This window comes from Tigriopus californicus, chromosome 10, assembly GCF_007210705.1.
Source record: "Tigriopus californicus strain San Diego chromosome 10, Tcal_SD_v2.1, whole genome shotgun sequence".
Lineage (NCBI taxonomy): Eukaryota > Metazoa > Arthropoda > Copepoda > Harpacticoida > Harpacticidae > Tigriopus > Tigriopus californicus.
In genome coordinates this window covers 16,171,321-16,191,354 of record NC_081449.1, presented here as the reverse complement: position 1 = coordinate 16,191,354, position 20,034 = coordinate 16,171,321, and the positions used below count along the sequence as shown (strand labels likewise).

At 47.8% G+C, this 20,034-nt stretch overlaps 3 protein-coding genes across 3 annotated transcripts; 2 read left to right on the top strand and 1 right to left on the bottom strand.

Annotated features, from left to right (window-relative positions):
* Positions 1-4,179: 4,179 nt before the first annotated feature.
* Positions 4,180-7,226, top strand: LOC131888662 (serine palmitoyltransferase 2-like). Its single transcript, XM_059237578.1, has one exon. It carries the CDS (start codon positions 5,169-5,171, stop codon positions 6,867-6,869), a length of 1,701 nt encoding a protein of 566 aa, XP_059093561.1. The 5' UTR covers positions 4,180-5,168; the 3' UTR covers positions 6,870-7,226.
* A 978-nt stretch (positions 7,227-8,204) lies between these two features.
* LOC131887638 (serine palmitoyltransferase 2-like) lies at positions 8,205-10,570 on the top strand. Its single transcript, XM_059236269.1, has one exon. The coding sequence runs from the start codon at positions 8,785-8,787 to the stop codon at positions 10,456-10,458; it is 1,674 nt and encodes a 557-aa protein (XP_059092252.1). The 5' UTR covers positions 8,205-8,784; the 3' UTR covers positions 10,459-10,570.
* LOC131887637 (carboxypeptidase D-like) lies at positions 10,478-18,284 on the bottom strand. Its single transcript, XM_059236268.1, has 6 exons — positions 16,376-18,284; positions 15,940-16,108; positions 15,755-15,829; positions 15,560-15,683; positions 12,072-15,473; positions 10,478-11,926 (listed from the first exon to the last, which is right to left on the bottom strand). Exons 1-6 carry the CDS (start codon positions 16,913-16,915, stop codon positions 11,041-11,043), a joined length of 5,196 nt encoding a protein of 1,731 aa, XP_059092251.1. The 5' UTR covers positions 16,916-18,284; the 3' UTR covers positions 10,478-11,040.
* Positions 18,285-20,034: the final 1,750 nt, after the last annotated feature.

Sequence of the window (20,034 nt, the reverse complement as noted above, 5' to 3'; positions counted from 1 at the left end):
GTGACATCTCAGTTTCTGATGAGATGCTCACAGGTTCTTGCTCCTGTTTTCTCGTACTTGATGCGTTGCATCTTGGACCAGGGCAAGTTCCCCTCTTCTCTGAAGGTAGCTCATGTTGTTCCAATTTTCAAAGGGGGAGATAAGTCACTCCCCAGTAACTACAGGCCAATTTCTCTCACTTCGAATATTGCGAAGGTGTTTGAGAAGATCATGAAGTTCAAACTTGTTGAATTTCTTGATATACATGAAGTCCTTCCTCCTAGCCAGCATGGGTTCCGAGCACATTTTAGCACGGTTACCCAACTGATTGAACATATAGAGCAGGTTATTGAGGGACTGGAGAGCCATGAATCAGTCGATGTAGTTTATCTCGACTTCGCCAAGGCCTTTGACAAGGTAGATCATGGCCTTTTAGTTAACAGGCTCCATGAGATTGGGATCCAAGGCAAGGTTCTCAATTGGCTAAGAAGTTTCATTTGTGGTAGGAAACAATTAGTTAAGGTTGAGGGATCCCTTAGTGACATACATGATGTCAAGTCGGGTGTCCCTCAGGGCTCCATTTTGGGTCCTCTCCTTTTCATCATCTTCATTGCTCGGCTTCAGAAGCTTGGTAGTAGTAATGTCAGTATCTCTTCTTATGCTGATGATACAAAATTGGTAGTTGGTAGGAATGGTCAGGATTCTGGTTGTCTGGCAAAGGTCCTAGACCAAATTTATTCCTGGGTTGCTGCGAGTAACATGGCCTTGAATGGAATGAAATTCCGTTCAATGACCTTTGGGTCGACGCCATTAGACACTCCACTATTAGATGATGAAGGTAAGGACATTGAGCAGGTCTCATCCATGAAGGATTTAGGTGTAGTCCTCCAAGATAATGGAAAGTTCGATGAGCATATCCAGTTGAAAGTTCGTAAGGCTTTTCAAACATGTGGTTGGATATATCGCACGTTTAAGTCCAGAGATAGTGCAGAGATAGTGTCACGATGCTAACTCTGTACAAGTCGATTGTTCAGCCGCATCTTAAATATGCCTCTCCCATTTGGGCTCCAATTAGTTCATCAGGTTTGCAAAAGCTCGAGCAGGTCCAAAGATATTTTACTAGAAACATTGAAGGGATGAGGGAGCTTTCATATTGGGAGAGACTAGAAAGGTTGGGATTTTACAGTATTCAGAGAAGGTACGAAAGGTATCTGATATTGTACGTTTTCAAAAGCATTCATGAGCTTTGTCCCAACCCAGGATTTAGGGTCATTTGTTGTGACCGTAGAGGCTTAAAGTGTGTTTTGAGAGCACCTTCAAGCCCTCGAGAATCCAGGCTAGTTAAAACAATGAAGTCCAACTCTCTTCTTTCTCGGGCTCCTTCATTGTTTAATTTGCTGCCCTCAAATACGCGTAGGCTTATGTAGGCGTTGATCCAGTAGCAGGATTTAAGTCACACTTGGATAAGTTTTTGTCTAAAATTCCGGATCAACCTTATATTCATTCAAGGATTAGCCAGATCAGCCAATTCTAATTCGTTGGTCGATCAAATAATATATATAAGTAAAAGTCAAGAAAACTGAATGATCTTCTCGTCTTGAACTGCTGGGATTCCAATCCCGGTAGCGGTAAGGAAGTCCGCAAAAAAATAACACACGTTTGAATGGCCTTAAATCAAGTTCGAACACTTTAGCATTTGAATTCAATTTAAATGCTGACATTTTACTACCCAAATAACTGTAAAGTGACGATAGTCAAGAGATGCTTTTACAAGGAAAATGAGATTTCTTGACTATTTGGGCTGAGACCAATTGAATGGAGTTTACCTCCAACAAAAAGTGCAATGCTCTTCGGACGGGACGCCACAAGTCGACAAGATCTTATGAGGTGTGGCATGCGTCAATGAAATGGGTGAATGTTCAAAAATGATCTGAGAGTTATCATAGATCCTGAGCTGAATTTCCGCCTGCATTGCTCAAATATTGCAGCGAAGGCTGAACCTTATTGAGGTTTCTTAAGCGAAATTTTGTGACTCGTGACCCGACAGTGATGACAAAATTGTTCAAAGCTTATGTGCGACCTACTGTACATTGGAATACGCGACTCAGGTGTTGATATACTTTCACTTTTTCTTCATAATTATACATTTTACTCTTTCAAGATCCAACATGCCAAAAGGTAATGAATTGGGTTGTCAGACCGAGCTCGTTCTAAGGTGTAGAAGGGTTGATCGGGAATTTCGGTCAAAAACTTGTCCAAATCTGGCTTGAAAGATGCTACTGGATCAACGTCCACATACAACCTACGAACGTTTGAGGGCTGCAATTTCAACAATGAAGGACCGCGAGAAAGAAGAGAGTTGGACTTCATTGTTTTAACTAGCCTGGATTCTCGAGGGCTTGAATTTGCTCTCAAAACGCACATTAAGCCTCTGCGGTCACTACAATTGACCCTAAATCCTGGGTTGGGACAAAGCCCATGAATGCTTTTGAAAACGTACAATATCAGATACCTTTTGTACCTTCTCTGAGTACTTTACAATCCCAACCTTTCTAGCCTCTCCCAAACGAGAGCTCTCTCATATCCTCAATGTTCCTAGAAAAACGTCCTTGGACCCGCTCAACCTTTTGCAAACCTGCTGAACTCATTGAAGCCCAAATGGGCATGGCATATTCAAGATGTGGCTGAACAATCTACTTGTACAGAGTTAGCATCGTGATACTGTCTCTGGGCTGAAACGTGCGATATATCCAACCACACATTTGAAAAGCTTTACTCACCTTCAACTTGATATGCTCATCGAACTTTCCATTATTTTAGAGGACTACACCTAAATCCTACATGGACGAGACCTGCTCAATATATTTATCTCCATTATAAATCTACGAGTGGATTATTCCATGGCGTTGCCCCATTCATCATGGTTTGGTGATGTGGTGGAATGATTTTAAGCTCACAAATTCGATTTTGATCTGGAAAAGACCATAGTGCTTCTGTTTGATGACCTGCACAAAAACATGTATTCAGAGCGCAAAGGAATCTCGATCAAAATCCTCAATGTACATGTAGATGACCAGCTGACTTGGAAAAATCATCTGTTAGGGGTTGGGAAGTGAAGTAGACATAGCCTTTTCACGTTCTCTATGTCAAAAGATGTCCTTCTATAAAAATTCGACTAGGTATGTAAGTTCTTAATAAGAGCAAATGATCTATTAGTACATAGAGCAATAGCGTCAAGAGTGTTGTTCCTTGATTCCTTGAATGCCAAGATGTATTTCAATATTTCCATTTAAACCATTGTGCTTATGTACAGTCCTGGGGTCCCGTCGAAGTCGCTTTGAACTAGATATTGACGAGTGCGAAAAATGTACCCTTCCGTGTTAACTAGATTATACTACACAGCCACAATCAAAGTAGTCATAGGTAATGCACGCACGTACTTAGGCACGCACTTACGTACCGACAGTTTTGGTTTAGCTACGAACATCTAGAGATGTGGACCGTGATGTGAGGCAAAATTTTCTGATTTTCTGAACCATTCAATTCCTTCGAAATTCACACTTCGCAATATCACAAGATCTTGCTGAATAGATGAACTTGACCGAATAAGAGCCAATAACTATGCTTAGGGTACTCAAAGAGAGAGATGGGGCCAAAGTTTTGTGGTATTCACTACATAAAATTCGATTTTTCGGCGTACTCTCGGTCAGCAACATGAGCTTTTGACATCATGTAGATCTTTGAAACAAGACACTATAGAAGTAGAGCGTATAAGTTGACAAAGCCTTAATTGAAGATTTGACTGCGTTTCTTATTTTCTTACTTTAATTCAAAATGTGGCTCAGAGTTGCTATGACCAAGAGTAGGCCGATTTGGCGGGAAGCCTGTTTACAGTCCATATTTCGAGAAGTTCGTGGTTTCGCATGGGATGCTCACGTTGGATTGAATGGACGCCGACCGCATGCACCTCTTTCGCCAAAAGAAGATCAACTGGATGAAACAGGTTGTCTTCAATCTTTTATGTGTGGTTGTACAGTTGTCATGAGCTGGGTCCAAGGACGGGCCGTCTCTACGTACTCGTATCTCTAGCTCCATGCGCGATGGATGATAGGTCCTATTCTCGAGAGACCATAAGATTCCTACATACACTCCTACTCGAAGACAAACAAGCACAGTCGACGGAAACCTCTCCTCTCTTCGTTGTGCTCTCGAACTATCGAAATCGATAAGTCACAGTATTCTTTCGTCTGTGTCTTCGTTGTCGTGGTCTTTTCAAATCCTTCCTTACCGTGTTGTCAGTTCCACTTTGATCGTATAGACCTTGCTTTTTACACACATTGTGTCCAAGGATCCAAAAAGTATCGATTTTGCCTGACGTGACCTTTCCGCAGGACCAGAGCTAACAAGGCTCATGCACCCCTCCCCGTTGGTTGGTTGGTTGGTTGGTTGGTTGGTTGGATGGTTCGTGAATAGATTTGATTGATCCAACCCCAAGACAGGAAAAGGAAAGAAGAAACGGAACAGAGGAACGAAGGCTCAGGCTGTATCGGAAAAGAAATCACGTTAACAGAGAGTGACTGGCTTTGCCAGCAGAAACCAGAAACTCGTTTGTCGGACATCGATGGAACGATCCATCGAGGTAACGAAGGAGTGAACGAACGAGCGAACGGTCGGACACTCCGAGGGACAATGTTTTGATTTCAGATCGGTCTTGAACACGACCGATCCTCCTCAGTTGGCATACTTTCGATTGAAGAGGCCTACTAAAGTACACGGTTCTGGAAGAGCATGTGGCCCATTTCACCAGCTGGCCAAGTTTGTTCTTCGGAAGATGGTGCTGTACAGTTTGGTGTCATCTCAGCCCAAGCAATGATCATACGTGAGGAGTGAAGAAGCATGAACAATCAATCGGACTTGTCCAATTGAACAAGCAGTCAACTAGTAAGCAGTGCTACGTACAAAGGGGGACACATACGCTCACATTCTTCCGATAGTTCAATCTGCTCGAGTGATTAGATAATCATTCTTGAATGACTCCTGTGTTCGATCTGACCGCAGCAGTGCGATTCAAGTCCCAAGTGATAAAGAGAAAAGTAAGATAAGCGGGTCCTGGCTGCCCTGCTATTGGATCGGAGCTCTGCATACACTTCATTTCAGGTCAGAGTGTCGAGGCTCAAAGGGGGTACAACATGAACTCGTCCAAACGGTTGGCGTCCATCAGTGACGTTCGCTCCGATGTGTACGCCAATCCTTTCATGGCATTCGGACACATGACAGAGGTGGTTCAAGAAACCATTGAAAACCGAATCATTCTCCGGAGTGCTCATGCCAAATCCTCTCCCAGCCAAACCTCCTTGAGTCCCGCACCCTCGCCCAAGCGAGTTGTCCGTTCGCCGAACCGATCGAAACGCCACGAACACTTCGAAAGGACACCGTGGTACTTGAGGGTGGGAGGATTCGTGTCCTACTTTGTCCTGTTCTGTCTAGGATTAATTCGAGAGGCCATTTGGGGCCACGGTCCCATTGGCAAGGATCACACTATCAAGGAAACCAACCGAAAGGGATATGTGCCCCTGTACGCAAGTTTCGAGAGCTTCTACTTACGGAATATCTTTCGTCGTCAAGCAGACTGCTTCAATCGGCCTATAGTGTCAGTTCCAGGTGGGAAAACCATGGTCACCAATCGAGTCACTCAAGACCACGGCTGGACTTTCAAAATGGCCGACACGGAGCGCAAAGAAGTGATCAATCTGGCCAGTTACAACTATTTGGGCTACGCAGAGAACTCTGGGCCTTGCACGGAAGCTGCCATTGAGGCCATTCACAAACGCGGCTTGGGCTCCACGAGTCCACGGTCCGAATTGGGCACGTCAGTTCAGCACCGCAAACTGGAGCAGACCGTGGCCAAGTTCCTCGGAGCCGAAGACTCCATTTGTCTTGGTATGGGCTTTGCCACCAACTCGTTGAACCTTCCCTGTTTGGCCGGAAAAGGCACCCTCGTGGTGAGTGACGAGCGCAACCACGCCTCGCTCATTTTGGGCCTGCGCCTCTCCGGAGCCACGGTCAAGGTGTTCAAGCATAACAATATGGAGAGCCTCGAGAGGCTGATTCGACGAGGAATCATTGAAGGCCAGCCTCGAACGTGTCGGCCTTACAAACGAGTCATTATTGCAGTGGAAGGGATTTACTCCATGGAGGGGTCCATTGTTCGATTGCCGGAGGTGGTAGCCATCAAGAGGAAATATGGGGCCTACATCTACTTGGATGAAGCACATTCGGTGGGCGCCATGGGTCCTAATGGCCGTGGTGTTCTCGACTATTTTGGCATCAACCCCAAAGACATTGATGTTCTCATGGGCACGTTCACAAAAAGCTTCGGCTCGGCCGGTGGGTATATAGCTGGATCCAAGAGCCTGATCAACCATCTCCGGGTGAATTCCCAATGTAGTCACTACCCGATTTCCATGTCTGCGCCCGTTATGAGTCAGATCATTGCGTCCATGAATGACATCATGGATAAAGAGAAGGGCGACGGGATGAGGCGCATCAACCAGTTAGCCCGGAACTCGCGGTACTTTCGCCAGAAGCTGCAGCAAATGGGGTGCATAGTCTACGGGCATGACGACAGCCCCGTGGTCCCTGTGATGTTGTTCATGCAAGCCAAAATTACGGCCTTGGTCCACGGGCTGTACGATCGCAATATTGCCACCATTGGCGTGGGCTACCCTGCCACGGAAATCGCAGCTGAACGGACCCGATTCTGCGTCTCGGCTAGTCATACCCAGGAGATGTTGGACGAGTGTCTCCAGGCCTTGGAAGAGGTGGCCGGGGAAATCCACATCAAATACTCCCGCAAGAAGCGCTATAATAATGCTGACATTGTGTACTGAGTCATGATGCCCGCGCCTTGTTTTTTCCCTCTAGGCTGAGAGGGAGGAACAAGAAACACCAACGAACGAAAGACTAGAGACTAGATAGAGGAGAGGTAGAAGTGCGAGCATGCATGCATGCATGCATGCATGCATGCATGCAAAGAACGGGACCAAGCGCGATTGTCTGACGTGTGATGTGATATTATTATGACTATCATTAATATGACCTTTTTTAATTCCCATTTTTACGCCATCATCATCATCATGAAAATTGTTAATATGAATGCTCTCAATGTGCATAGGGGATACTTGGGGAGCACGATATGGCTACCCAGCCAGGCCTTGGAATGAGTAAATAAAACGACATCAACGACACTTATTATTACCCTTACTGCTTGCACTCGTTTGATGATTTTCGTTTACTCATCGAAGAGCTAGTGATGCTTGGCAAAAGCTTATCAGGGGGTTTAGAGGGGTGACTCAATCAACATTATGACCATCATCATTACTTCTGTTACTTCATCCTCCTCCTCCTCCTTCGCATCATCATCATCATCATCATCATCACGATGACAGAATGCCCCATATCAATAGAGATCCTCATACTTGACACAAAGATCTTCGCATCTATTCGATCATCATCGCTGTGATCCCCCTCCATTTTCCGCCTAGACCGTGCTTTATCAACATTCCACGGTGAAAACATGAACTTAGTTTAGCACTGATTGGACAAACACTTACGTTGCGGACAAACAAATGCACCCACCACTTACATAACATGGATGAGGATTTCATAAATAGGTAAATATTGTTAAGACATGTGTCCTTGAACTGGAATTCATTTGGCTTGACTCAATTCGCCTGAATGGCAAGCTAGATCTCAAGCTTATTGCATTCTTGATCGAGGAACGAGTCAAGGAATGTGGCCGAACCGGTCATTGAAGGTGATGCTATGAGAGTATTTATTTACCTGGTAGCTAGCTATGCGTGCACTGGGCAAGCTCATGGCGACTCCTATGGCTCCCTTGCTTTAACTTAAAAGGTATTCTACGTATACACTGTGAATCTACATAAAGAGGAACGGTATGATGCGCAGGAATCGCCCAGAACGTTCGATGTGTAATAATAATAATAATAATAATAATAATAATAATAATAATAAGAGCAACAACACGTAGCCGGTTGGCTACGTGCCGCCACCAAGGTCGGGTTAAGATTATTCTACTTCATAGCGTAACCAGTTCGAAACCACTTGAAACTGCTCTCCAGGGACGATGGATGGTTGGGAGGCCCCTCTTTCGCTGACCACTGTCGTCTCGGAGGTAGCAGATTTTTAAAGGTGTGAGCTGAATTATTCAATCCCATGAAGAGTTAAATTCGACAGATGTGGTGGTCCTTGAAGTAGTGGTAGGAGTGGTAAAGTTGGTGGTGAGAGAGTCCAACTTCAGGTCCATCACTCTTTCACTCGCTCACTCGCTCACTCGCTCACTGTCTGTTTGTCTGTCTGTTTGTCTGTGTGTCTGCGATGTACATATTTGCGTTATCTGTTCGGTACGGGAGATGCCGCGCAAACACGGCCAATGCCAACCAACGTTGTCACGTTGACTCCGTCGTTCGCTGTCTTACCGAGTATTGATTTCTTCTTCCGTATGTACTACTTAGTACTTATACTGCTACAAATCATGCTCCCAAAATACTCCTCGCCAGATCACGCTGATCTTTAAGTTACAATCTGTTGTACAAGTAAAGGACCAAGAAGACGAGGACGAAGACAACATTTAGCAGTGGCTCGACCAGTTCATCAGCGATTTGGGAGTCAAGCAGGTGAATGATATTCGACCTTTATCAGAGAACGTTATCTCCGTCATGATAGGAACACACGAGCCAACAACTTCTTGCCTTGGGAACAGAAGCAAAGGGGAACGCTAGAGACATGATTCTCACCCAGATTTGGACCAATGGCGAGCAATTTCTCCAGTCCCCATTGCCAGCATCAAAGTCACCCGCCCTCTCAAAGTCAAGAGGATCATCCTCATCAGCCCCAAAAGAGAGGGAAGCAGGCGGAACCGGAGGAGCCATCAAGCCTCATCCTCCATCCAATGGTGCTTCGAGCGCGGACAAGATGATCATGAAGAAGATGAGAAGGATTCACCAAGAAGAGTTTCCAGAACCCTCCTTGTTCCTAGCCGTGGCTGGCTACGTGTCCTATTGTTTCCTCATCGTGGTGGGCTACATTCGAGAATTCATTTGGGGCATTGGTCCAGTGGAGCACGTGACCCGGACTCAACGGGAACGCGACCGCAATCAGTACACACCGCTCTATGCTAGCTTTGAGAGCTTCTACACCCGGAACGTCTATCGACGCCTCAAAGACACGTTTGGTATTCCCATCTGTTCCGTACCGGGGGCCGAGGTCGAGTTGATGAATCGGAGCTCGCCCGACCATTTCTGGACCATGAAACTGGAGCCGACGAGCCGCAAACGGTGCGTCAACATGGCCAGCTACAACTATTTGGGCTTTGCCGAGAACAGCGGCCCTTGTACCGAGGCGGCCATTCGGGAAATTCGCCAGGGCGGTTTGAATGGGGCCAGTCCCGCAGCAGATTTTGGTGGACGCACGCAGATCCACGGACAACTCGAGAGGGAGCTAGCCAAATTTCTGAATGTGGAGGCCGCCATGACCTTTGGCATGGGCTTCGCTACCAATAGCCTGAATCTCCCGGCACTGCTGGGGAAAGGCTGTCTCGTGCTGAGTGACGAGAAAAACCACGCCTCTCTAATTCTCGGACTTCGCCTCTCCCGCGCCACTGTCAAAGTATTCAAGCACAATAATGTCGATAATTTGGAGAAGATACTACGTAAATCCATTATTTGCGGTCACCCACGGACCCGACGGCCTTTCAAGAAGATTCTCATTGTGGTGGAAGGAGTGTACTCAATGGAGGGATCCATCGTCAAGCTGCCGGAAATTGTCGCTCTGAAGCAAAAATATGGCGCCTACCTCTACTTGGACGAGGCCCACTCGATCGGAGCCCTCGGCGCCCATGGCAGGGGGGTGGTGGACTATTACAATCTAAACCATCGAGACATTGATATTCTCATGGGCACGTTCAGTAAAAGCTTTGGAGGGAATGGAGGATACATCGCTGGCTCTCAGAAGCTGGTCAAGCATCTGCGCGCGAGATCCGCCAACTCCAAGTATTGCATGCCTTTATCGCCACCAGTGGCGGCCCAAGTACTCACTGCCATGCGTCAGATCGTCAACCCCGAGGTGGGCCAACGGCGAATGGCCAATCTGCGGGAAAACACCCTTTACTTCCGGACCGAGCTCAAAAAGTCCGGTTTCACGGTTTACGGCCACCAAGACAGTCCGGTGGTTCCATTGATGATCTTTCTACCGGCCAAGCTCCGAGCCGTGGTCAACGGACTTTTAGCCGAAGGCGTGGCCACAGTGGGTGTGGGATTTCCTGCCACGCCCATCACCGAGGAGCGTGTTCGCTTCTGCATCTCCTCCGGGCATACACGCGAGATGCTCGATCAGACGCTCTTGGCTATGCGAAAGTTGGGCAAGGAACTCAGACTCACACATAAGATCAGAACTACATAACACAATCAAAGTAGCTGACTTTTAGATTTTTCAGTGTTTCTTTTCTATTTTGTGTTTCGTAAGTGTAGCACTTCAAAACAGCCAACAAGGCAATAACAAGGCGTTAACGAGATTTCTGGTCTGATGTGAAAACGATGTAAACTTTGGGACGCTAATAATATTGGGAACTCGGGGATGTGGTTGTTGAAGAAGAAGGAGAATGATGATGATGATGATGATGTTGATCTTGGAGAGAGATGATGTAGCAATAGAAAATGTCAACAGAAATCAGACGGACGGGGCCGTCCACGGATTGACTGGAGAAAGAAAAGACGAGTCAGGGAGGGCTCTCATTCTTTTGAACACTGATCCGTGCGGGATCAAGGTATATTTACGAGTACTAGACATCCGAGGTCCGATGGGAAGGCAGAGGGGAAGGGGTGAGGGGAAACAGATGATTCAGCTATCACAGTTCAGTTGATCCTTTTAAAAACATGAAGATTAAGCAGGTTGTCGGCGAGTACCATGGTAGTTAGTTATCAGGGAAATCAAATCAGGTGCGACGGTTCTTCACGGAATTCAAAGAGAGACAGACCGTGTCTGTCAACGAACCATTGTCCCATTGGTGCCGTTGTTTTTGGTATAGCGGGCACTCAAGAGTGCTTCGTCGTCCTCGCTGCTGGATGTGGGCAAATCTTGATACACCTTGCCGTTCTTTGGTTTTCTCACGTCGTTGTAGGGCTTCGCGTTGTCGCTGAGGAACTCAATCTCGTCGTCATCCTCGTCGTCATCCCCATCGTCATCAAGAAAGAGGTTCCGCTCATCTCTGGCCAATAAAGAAAACCCGTTGTAGCTCTGGCGGCGGGTTTTTCTCATCCTCTGACGATAGCGGCAATAGTAGATCAAGCCCAGCGCGCCAAAGCACATCAGTGTGACCAAGGTGAAGATCAAGAGACCGGGCATGTGATCTTGGCCAGCTGGTAAGGCGAATACCACATCCGTAATGGACTCCGGGATGACCGTGACCACCTTGATCATGTCATTGTGGCCAGACACTTTTACGGTCACCGTATACTGACCAGCTGGAAGAATGTGCCACCATTGGCCGTAGTCCCACACGGGAAACACACTCTGAGTTTCCTTGATTTGGACCGTGGCGGTCTGCGAAGCCGTCCAGTTGTCAATCTGTACGTGAATGCCTTCGATGGCAGACAGGAGGTTGATCAGACTGAGGTGATGACGAAACCAGAGTCTTGAGACTTCGCTCTCGGATTGCTCGATCCGACAACAGGGACCGACTCCAATCGACAGTTCCAGGATTCCTTTCTCGGCCCAATTGTAGTTGAGCATATTCGACGGACTGGTGGCGATGCTTAGGGCGGGACCACGACGACGAGGGCCACTGGTCCCCATAGGGGGGGCGGAACACGGCGAGATGTAATCAGATCTGAGCTGATCAATATACGTTTTGGCCAAGACCTGAGCTAGCCTGTGAAATAGATTTTAAAAAAAAGTAATCATTTGTTTCTTTACTTGGAACAAAAGGCCGCATGACTAGCTGTAGGTAGGGTGTAGGTTAGTTATATCTACTGTATTGTCGTGTTCAATACACTCGGCTAGAAAACGTTGCTTACCTCGCCGTCCTGGGAATTGACACCTTGGGCAGGGTGATGTCGCTTGAATGGCCTTTGAAGAAGAGGGAAAGCAGGAAGGACCTTTGATTCATGAGATTCATGAGTGCTTGACTCTCAGGTTGGGGATTGGTGACTCCTGGGTTAAAAAAGTCCTCTTCCAGATCCACAGCGTGTTCATTGAAGCCACTCTCAGGCGCTGAAGAACAATTCTGATTGGTTGGAGGAGCCAAGGAGTCACTTGTGACTCGATCCACATTGACCATGGGAATGATGTGAATGCTATACCGGTCGACCAGCTTGGCAACTTCGTCGTCTTTTTCATGGTGAGTCAAGAGGAAATTCGCTAAAGCCATGGCCAGTTCGATGGCCATGACATCTTTTTGCCCATGTAACCCCGTCACGATCTTGATCCCGCCCTTCAGGTGGCTTCGCTTCAGATTTCGGGAGATTTCAATGGCCTCGATGGGACGATTGTCAACGGACCGTCCCAAGGGATACACCCGCATGAGGTCACTGTACTTTTGAGAAAGCTCGACAAGGTGCTGAGATATGGCCGTGGTGGGATAAAATACCATGCCTTCGTCCAACAACGAATCCATGACAATGTTTTTCCGAACTCGACTGCCCATCTGAACTTGAACCTGAACGGTTTTGTTTTCAAAACTAGCCAGCGATAACGACAGCGAATACTTTCCCGCTGGCAGGACGACCTGAAACCGACCATTTTGGGGGTGGACATGAATGGGTCGTACATCATTGAGAATCAGACGCGTGTCAGGCAAAGGGTTGCCGTGAAGATCGACGATTTGGCCGTAAATGCCTTGGCCCGCAGCTTGAATGAAAGCCTCGAGAGGTTTTAAGTTTTGACGCCAAATTTTGGTGAGCATCAGTCCGCTAGGAAAATCACAACAAGAGATGTGCGCACTCACGATGCTCACGTCGAACTTGGAGTAAGCGTAGTCCAAGAGAGTGCCTTTGTACTTGCCCATCTGGGAACCGGCAATGAGCCCCGTGGGGGAGTTGGGTAACGAGCAGATGGGTTCAAGGGTCGTGGTGTTGGACATGACAGGGTGTGCACGGAAAAAGGCCTGGGCCAAGAACTGGAGACTCTGATCAATGTCCGGATGGCGATCAGACGTCGGGGACATATCGTCCCAAGGCATTCGCATGAACATGCCCTCACCTTCGATGGATAAGGCCACATCCACGGGATGCGTGTCCAGAAACGTCTTTACGGCCTTCACTTCCGACGGTACGGAACCTTTGCGGGAAAACTTGGATCCGGCCTCAAATTCCATTTTTCGCTCTCGATCATACGTACACTCGCCTTCCAAGTTCATGCTAAAGCCATCTATGTCCACCATGGGAATCAGGTAAAGGTTGACCCTCTTGAATAGATCGACGATATGGGGATTTCCGCGCTTAAAGCCCTCGCCCATATGACGAGCTAAACGCACGACCATTTCGCGACCCAAAGGTTGAGAGGCGTACAGACCGCCAAAAATGGCGACATTGGCCTTCCGGTCCTCGGAGTCATCGTCGGTCGACTTGTCGGAGAGGAGCAGAGCTGAAATGACATTGCTCCAAGACGCCTCATTCATGAACACTTCCACCAGGTTCGGATACTCGTTCTCGAAGTTGGCCACCGTCGCTTCGATCTCCGAGTTGGTCATGTACGTGGACTTCAGATTGGCTTTTAATTCGAAATCTTGCTCCAACGACCAGGCTTCAATATGGTCTGGCGTGAGCGTGAAATTCAGCACTTTGGCCGAAAAAGCGCCTGTTTGTGGATCCATGAGCGCTCTCGGAACGGATATCGTTTGGGTGCGTCTTTCAAAACCGGGAGCGCTCACACTCACCGTGTATTCACCTGGACGCAGCAGACGGAAGTAGTCGCCCGCACTTGTGCCTTTCACATTGTGGCGTACCTCGTGAACCTCTATGGTGGCGTTGGGAATGGGATGGTGGGAGGGATCCAGAACCATACCTTTGATGCCCATGTGTACACGTTCCATATAGGTCACTAGGGCTTCTTGGTTTTGTCGCCAAAAATCCTTCAGAGTTGAGGCGGGTGGATACTTGAAACACGAGATCTCGAGGGTGATTTCGAAATCGTTGGTATGCAGGTAATTCCAGTCCTGCATGCCCCCATTCAGGACATACCAATGGGCGCCGTTGGTGATGCCTTTGGGGAACACCTCGTTGGAGTAGGGACAGCTGCGTTTCAAGTGCATTGTGGTGTGGGCTTGCGAGTAAGCCAATGCCAGCTCCTTGAACAACTCATTGTCCGGACTGGGCGTGTTGATTCTCAGCCCATTCGGATTGCTATCAAACGGGTAGTTGGCCACGAGGGAGCCGCCATGCAGGTTAGCAGACAGTACAAAGGGTGTGCCTCGAGACCAATCCATGACGGCTCGAGTCTCGGGTTGGAACACCTTGCCGGGAGCACTGGATTTGAACTGGTCCGGGAAGTCCCGATTCAGGTCGACTCTTCGGGCATTGGCCCGACCCACGAAGCCGTCGCGGTCATTCTCTCTCCCGGTTTCAAAGCCATCGGGATTCATGGAGGGTAGGATATGAATCCGAGTCGAGTCAATCAGGTGGGTGATTCGTTTATTTCGCCCGTAACCTTCGAGCAGGTATTGAACCAGATTGAGCAGCATTTCTCGTCCCACGGCCTCGTTCCCATGCATATTGCCTACATATTTGAACTCCGGCTCGAGCCTCTCGTGCTGCCCCGGAAGATCCGAGATCTCAATCACCCAAAGCTCACGACCTTCGACTGACTGGCCAATGGAATAGAGTCGAGAAATGTTCGAGTAATGATGGGCGTAAAAGGACAAAAAGGCTTTGAGATCGTCGTAGTGATGATACTTGAATTCGGGCGGACGGAGAAACCCGTCAGATCGTAGAGTTGGAGCAGCGACTTGCTCGACCACTTGAGCGCTCGTTTCTGTCGTCGCACTGCTATCACTTGATTCGGTCTCTTCTCGTTTCAGTCGAATTCTCATCATGTCTTTTAAGCCTCCCTCGGGAATGGAGATGGGTGCAAATTCGGTGCTTTGGAAGCCGTACGCGTGCACGCGATATTCGTACTCGCCCGGCGCCAAAAGTCTCCAGAATTCGCCGCGAATCGTTGTGGTCAAGTTATGGGCGATCCCTTTCACTTCAATCACGGCTTTGTAAAGCGGTTGCTCATTGTCCGAGTCCTCGGTGAGAACGAGGCCATGAAAGCCCCAATGAACGGCCTCCATGTAGCTGAGCATGGCTTCCTTATTGAGGTTCCACTCATGAGCCAATTGAGACGCGGGTGGATACTTGCAGCAGGACAATTCCACGGTGATTTCAAAACAATTGGAATGAACATAATTAAAGTCCTCCATTCCGCCCGGCACGTCATACCTGAAAAAAGGGGAATAGGGAATAACCAACAAACTCGATCGCTCTTGTTCGCCCTACTTTCTGAACTGAGATTCTCAACAACTTACCATTGGGCGCCATTAGTGATGCCGCTTTCGAACGTGTCATCGTCACAAACACGGCCAGTTTTCATGGTGTCATGATGACTGGCGTAAGTTTTGGCCAATGCTCGAAACACCTTATCATCCGGGGCTACATTTGAAGCAATCACCATCATTATAACATGTCTAATACATCAATGTTCCCGAGGTAGTGGCACTCACCCGCAGAATATCCAAACCCGGCCAAAGAGTCGTCGAACGGGTAACTGGCCACCACGGAGCCGCCGTGAAGATTGGCTGAGGAAAAAGGGGAAAGAAAAAAAACCGATTACGTGATTCCCTCCAACTAGGGTGCCATCAACCCTATTATAATGGCTCTAAGGTACGTGGACAAGGAATATATTTACCGGAAAGGACGAAGGGCTCCATGACAACCCAGTTCATGATGGCCAAGGTTTCCGGTTCACGATCTCTCAGCAACGATTCTCGATCGGTCCCATCGTGGAATTGATCTGGAAAGTTCCGATTCAAGTCCTGCTTATGGGCGTTGGTTCGGCCCCGGCCTCCTCGACCACTCTGAAAGACCATCAATCAAAGTCGTGAAGTATTCAATCTACAGAATCCTACAGTGCCTAATCATGGCCAGGCCACTGATCATTTTTCAATGATGTACCGCGATTATGAATGGGATTTGCAGGTGGACATTAGAGTCAAATCTTAAGGGGAGGATGAAATACGGATCCCATAAAGTATCCCCTATAATAAACAGGTTGGATTTTGAACACAGATTGTTGAGAAAAAGAATGACAATCAGCGCCCATCAAATGAACACCAATCTCTTACCAGGTCACATTCGCCCTCACGGGCTCGTTCGAAACCATCCGGATTCATAGAGGGCATCAGCCACAAGTCGGTGGAGTTGACAATGCGCGTGATCCGGTCATCGTGGCCGTAATTGCGCAATAAGAATTCGGCCATGAACACTATGTTGGCTCGTCCCACGGCCTCGTTGCCGTGCATATTACCGACCCATTTGAACATGGGATGGCCCAAGGGCCGAGAACTGCGTCCACTACTTCGCCGCCTCGAGCTGGTTGTCCAGCTGCTTGTCCAGCGTCGACGACGTGCCGCTTTCAGACGGTGGCCAATGTGGAGCACGAACAATTCCCGACCTTCCACGCTTTGTCCCACGCTTTCTAGCGAGGCCAGGCCCGGGAAATCGTCCACCAAAGCCTCAAACTGGGCCTTCAAAGCGGTGTAGTTATGATACCGGAGGTCCGACGCACTCAGGTCCCAAGCATCCGCCTGAGAGTGATCTAAACCCAGCCCCACTCCCAAGAGAATCGCGAGCCACGCCATCGTCCGTCGCAATAGTCTGTTCATGACATGACAAGAGAGGCAGCTCGTGAAGTCCAACACCGCCGAGGTCGGTCCGACATGCCCATCCGATGATTGAGAGGCTGGCTTGGTGGGTGGCAGATGGGCCAAAGATAGAGAGAGACACCTAGTTACATGAGCTCAAGGGAATTCCGCACACGCCAGCTCTGACACACCCAAGATGTGACACTTTTGTCCAAAGTGGGCCTGGCCTCCGTGATGATCCCGTCCACTCGCTCGGTCAATTATGGATCTCGATGGGCCCCTTGAAGGCCAAGATGAAAGGCCAATGGAAGAGGCCGTTGGCGCGCGTGCAAATTATGAGCCATTCACGGGGCGAATCCTATCTCGCTCTTTCTTTTTAGTTCCGAGTATCTTCTAGCCTTGTTTCACGCTCGCTCCTTCGCTCCTTTGGTCCTTTGGTCCTTGGGTCCTTGGGTCCTTGGCTCCCTCGGTCCCTTCCTGGCTTCCTGGCTTCCTGGCTTCCCGGCTTCCTGGCTGGCTGAGTCCTTGGGTGCGCGAGTGTGTGTGCGCGAGTGTGTGTGTGTGTGTGGCTTCCTCTGAGTGAGCAGTGTTGGTGTACAGTCGGGACACGGGACCCCTTACCGAGCCCGAGGGATGGAACAGGATGAATAGAGATCGACCCACAGGGACGGAGGAGTCCTCTGGTCCAAGAAGGAGACAGACACAGAAGACAGAAACAACACAGTGAGGAAGTAAGTAAGTAAGTAAGTAAGTAAGTGACTGACTGACTGACTGACTCCAGGGTAAAAGAAGAAGGGTCCTCTCCTTCCACTCCAGTTCCCGCGCCTTCCAAGTTTCTGGGCGAAACGGTATACCGTCAACACTGCTTGTATGGTCTTAGTTGGTCATGGGTGCCATCTATCAAACTGTGGAACCATCGAACTATCCTTCCTCAGATCCTCCGTGGGAAGCAGGCTGCTGGTTCAACCACCGTCAAACCTCCCAAATCCAAGTCAATCGGTGTCATCCGCTTCACGAGATCGATCGAGAATGAGAAAAAGAAGTTGGCCCGTCCGTGGCACTCGATCTGTCTCTTGGTCCAATTGGTCCGATGCTCCACGGAATCAAACAAAAAGCGGACGGACGCATGAAAGGGCCAATGAATCTGAGGATGGATAGATGGATGGATGGATGGATGGATGTTAGTTGGTTGGACGGACGGAAGGGACAATTCCCTCAGGGCAACAGGCCACACTGTAAAGGATCCAACCACGGGTGGGTTAGTGGATGGAATCCGGGGGATCGGATGGTGGCAGCGGTCAGCCACAACCTGATTGAGCTAAAGGGCCACACGGAGCACAGAGGGTTCAAGTAATCGCACAAATCCACACATGATAGAACCATACCATCAGCGCTGCCAGACTCTCATTGGGGACCATTTGTCAATTACTCCTCGACTCATTCGAGACGACCGAGGCTTTTGGTCTAAAGTCGGTGGGTCAAACCCATTGATTTGACTAGATTCGATTATAAGAGCACCGAGGACCGAGATGAAATGGTTATTCTGTCCTTCAGGGCGTCACACGAGCCCAGCCCCAAATTGGCTGGTCGGATCCAACCTTCATATTTGGCATGCCAGATGCCCGACCAGCAAGACTGACAGATCAGCCAAGTGGCAAGTGGCAACCTCGAAATGTCAGCCGTCACGAACGTATCACTGGACAAGATGAACGTGGATACAATGGACAGGTCTGCCTGCAGATGTCACACCCAATACATGGAGTAACAATAACCATATCTTTAGTGCAACTCATAAAAAACATGATACATTTTTTGAGCCCAATCAGTACAAGGAAGGCCCAGTTTGAATGAGCTAACACAAAAGTCACATATTGGGACACAAAGATCAAAGCGTCGTCAAACAGAACCCAACGCACAAAAACGAAAAGAATTTGGTTAGTCGGAATAAGGGTGGCCTATCTTGGTCCAGTGAGGATGTCGTCCTTTTTCTTTTGGCGACATGTCCTCACTGTAAAGGAGTACTACACCGTCGAGGGGTTGCGTGATCAAAAGTGGTGGGAAAATAGTTTGTGATTTTGGTCAAAAATATTTTGGTTTTAGATTATGAAAATCAGCCAAACCAAGATCCAAAAACGTTAAAATGAAGCATGAAAAGGTAAAAAATGAAATTATTTTGCTTCTTTATTGAACTATTATGACGGTTTTTAGCGACATTCTTGCTCTTTGGGCTCAGAAACATGGTCTTGCTTTTATATATAAAAAAAAAGATTTCGAAGACTACTCCAAGAATAAATCACATTTTGAAGTATCCTGAAGTCATGGTCCAGGACAAAGTATGTGAAAGGTCTCTAAAATCAAAACCATCAAAATCGTCATAAGGTAAAGAAGAGGGGAAGAGCACAAAGAGAAACCAGCGCTCTAAAACGGTATTGTTCAAACAAGAACCCCAAATGGGCGTGGTTGTCCCATTGGTGGGTGGGACTACAATATTGCCTTTAACCCACGAGGCAACCAAACTCACTATTTCTCCTGTTATTAATGATGTGAATGCTAAAGGTTACACCAAACAAGGAGTACACTAATACACTTCAAGAGTGGTATCCACAATATTAATAAGCTATTTTTGAACACTATAATTTGAAACAAGCAATTTCTATAGTACAAAGACAAAGATAACAGCTTCTAAAAAGATTCTTTCTTTTTCTAGAATAATTTTGTACATAAAGGCATTTGGAATTTAAAAATGAATACTAAAAACATTATGCTTTTATGTTTGATTAAGCCTACATGCTCTTCCGTCCACCAGTCAGGGGTGAAAGGTCCTGACTTATTGAATTCCCGTGGTGAACGGAAACATGGAACTCTTGACCCAAGCACGAGGTAAGAATACCTTGATAGCTCTCAAAGAGAGAGAGCGCCTAGTACATGGGCTTCAATTTCTTAGACCTATCTTAAGGCCTCCGGTTATAACCCTAATCAGGGCATACAATCAATAGTTCGAGCTTCATTTATCAGGGCCTCAAACAATCATCAAATGACTAAGGATACAAATCGCAAGCTACCTCTACTCCCAATTGGTCCCAGATCAATCTCGGTTGTCTGGCATACACCTGGGCCAATCTTCAAGGCTAACCATCCTG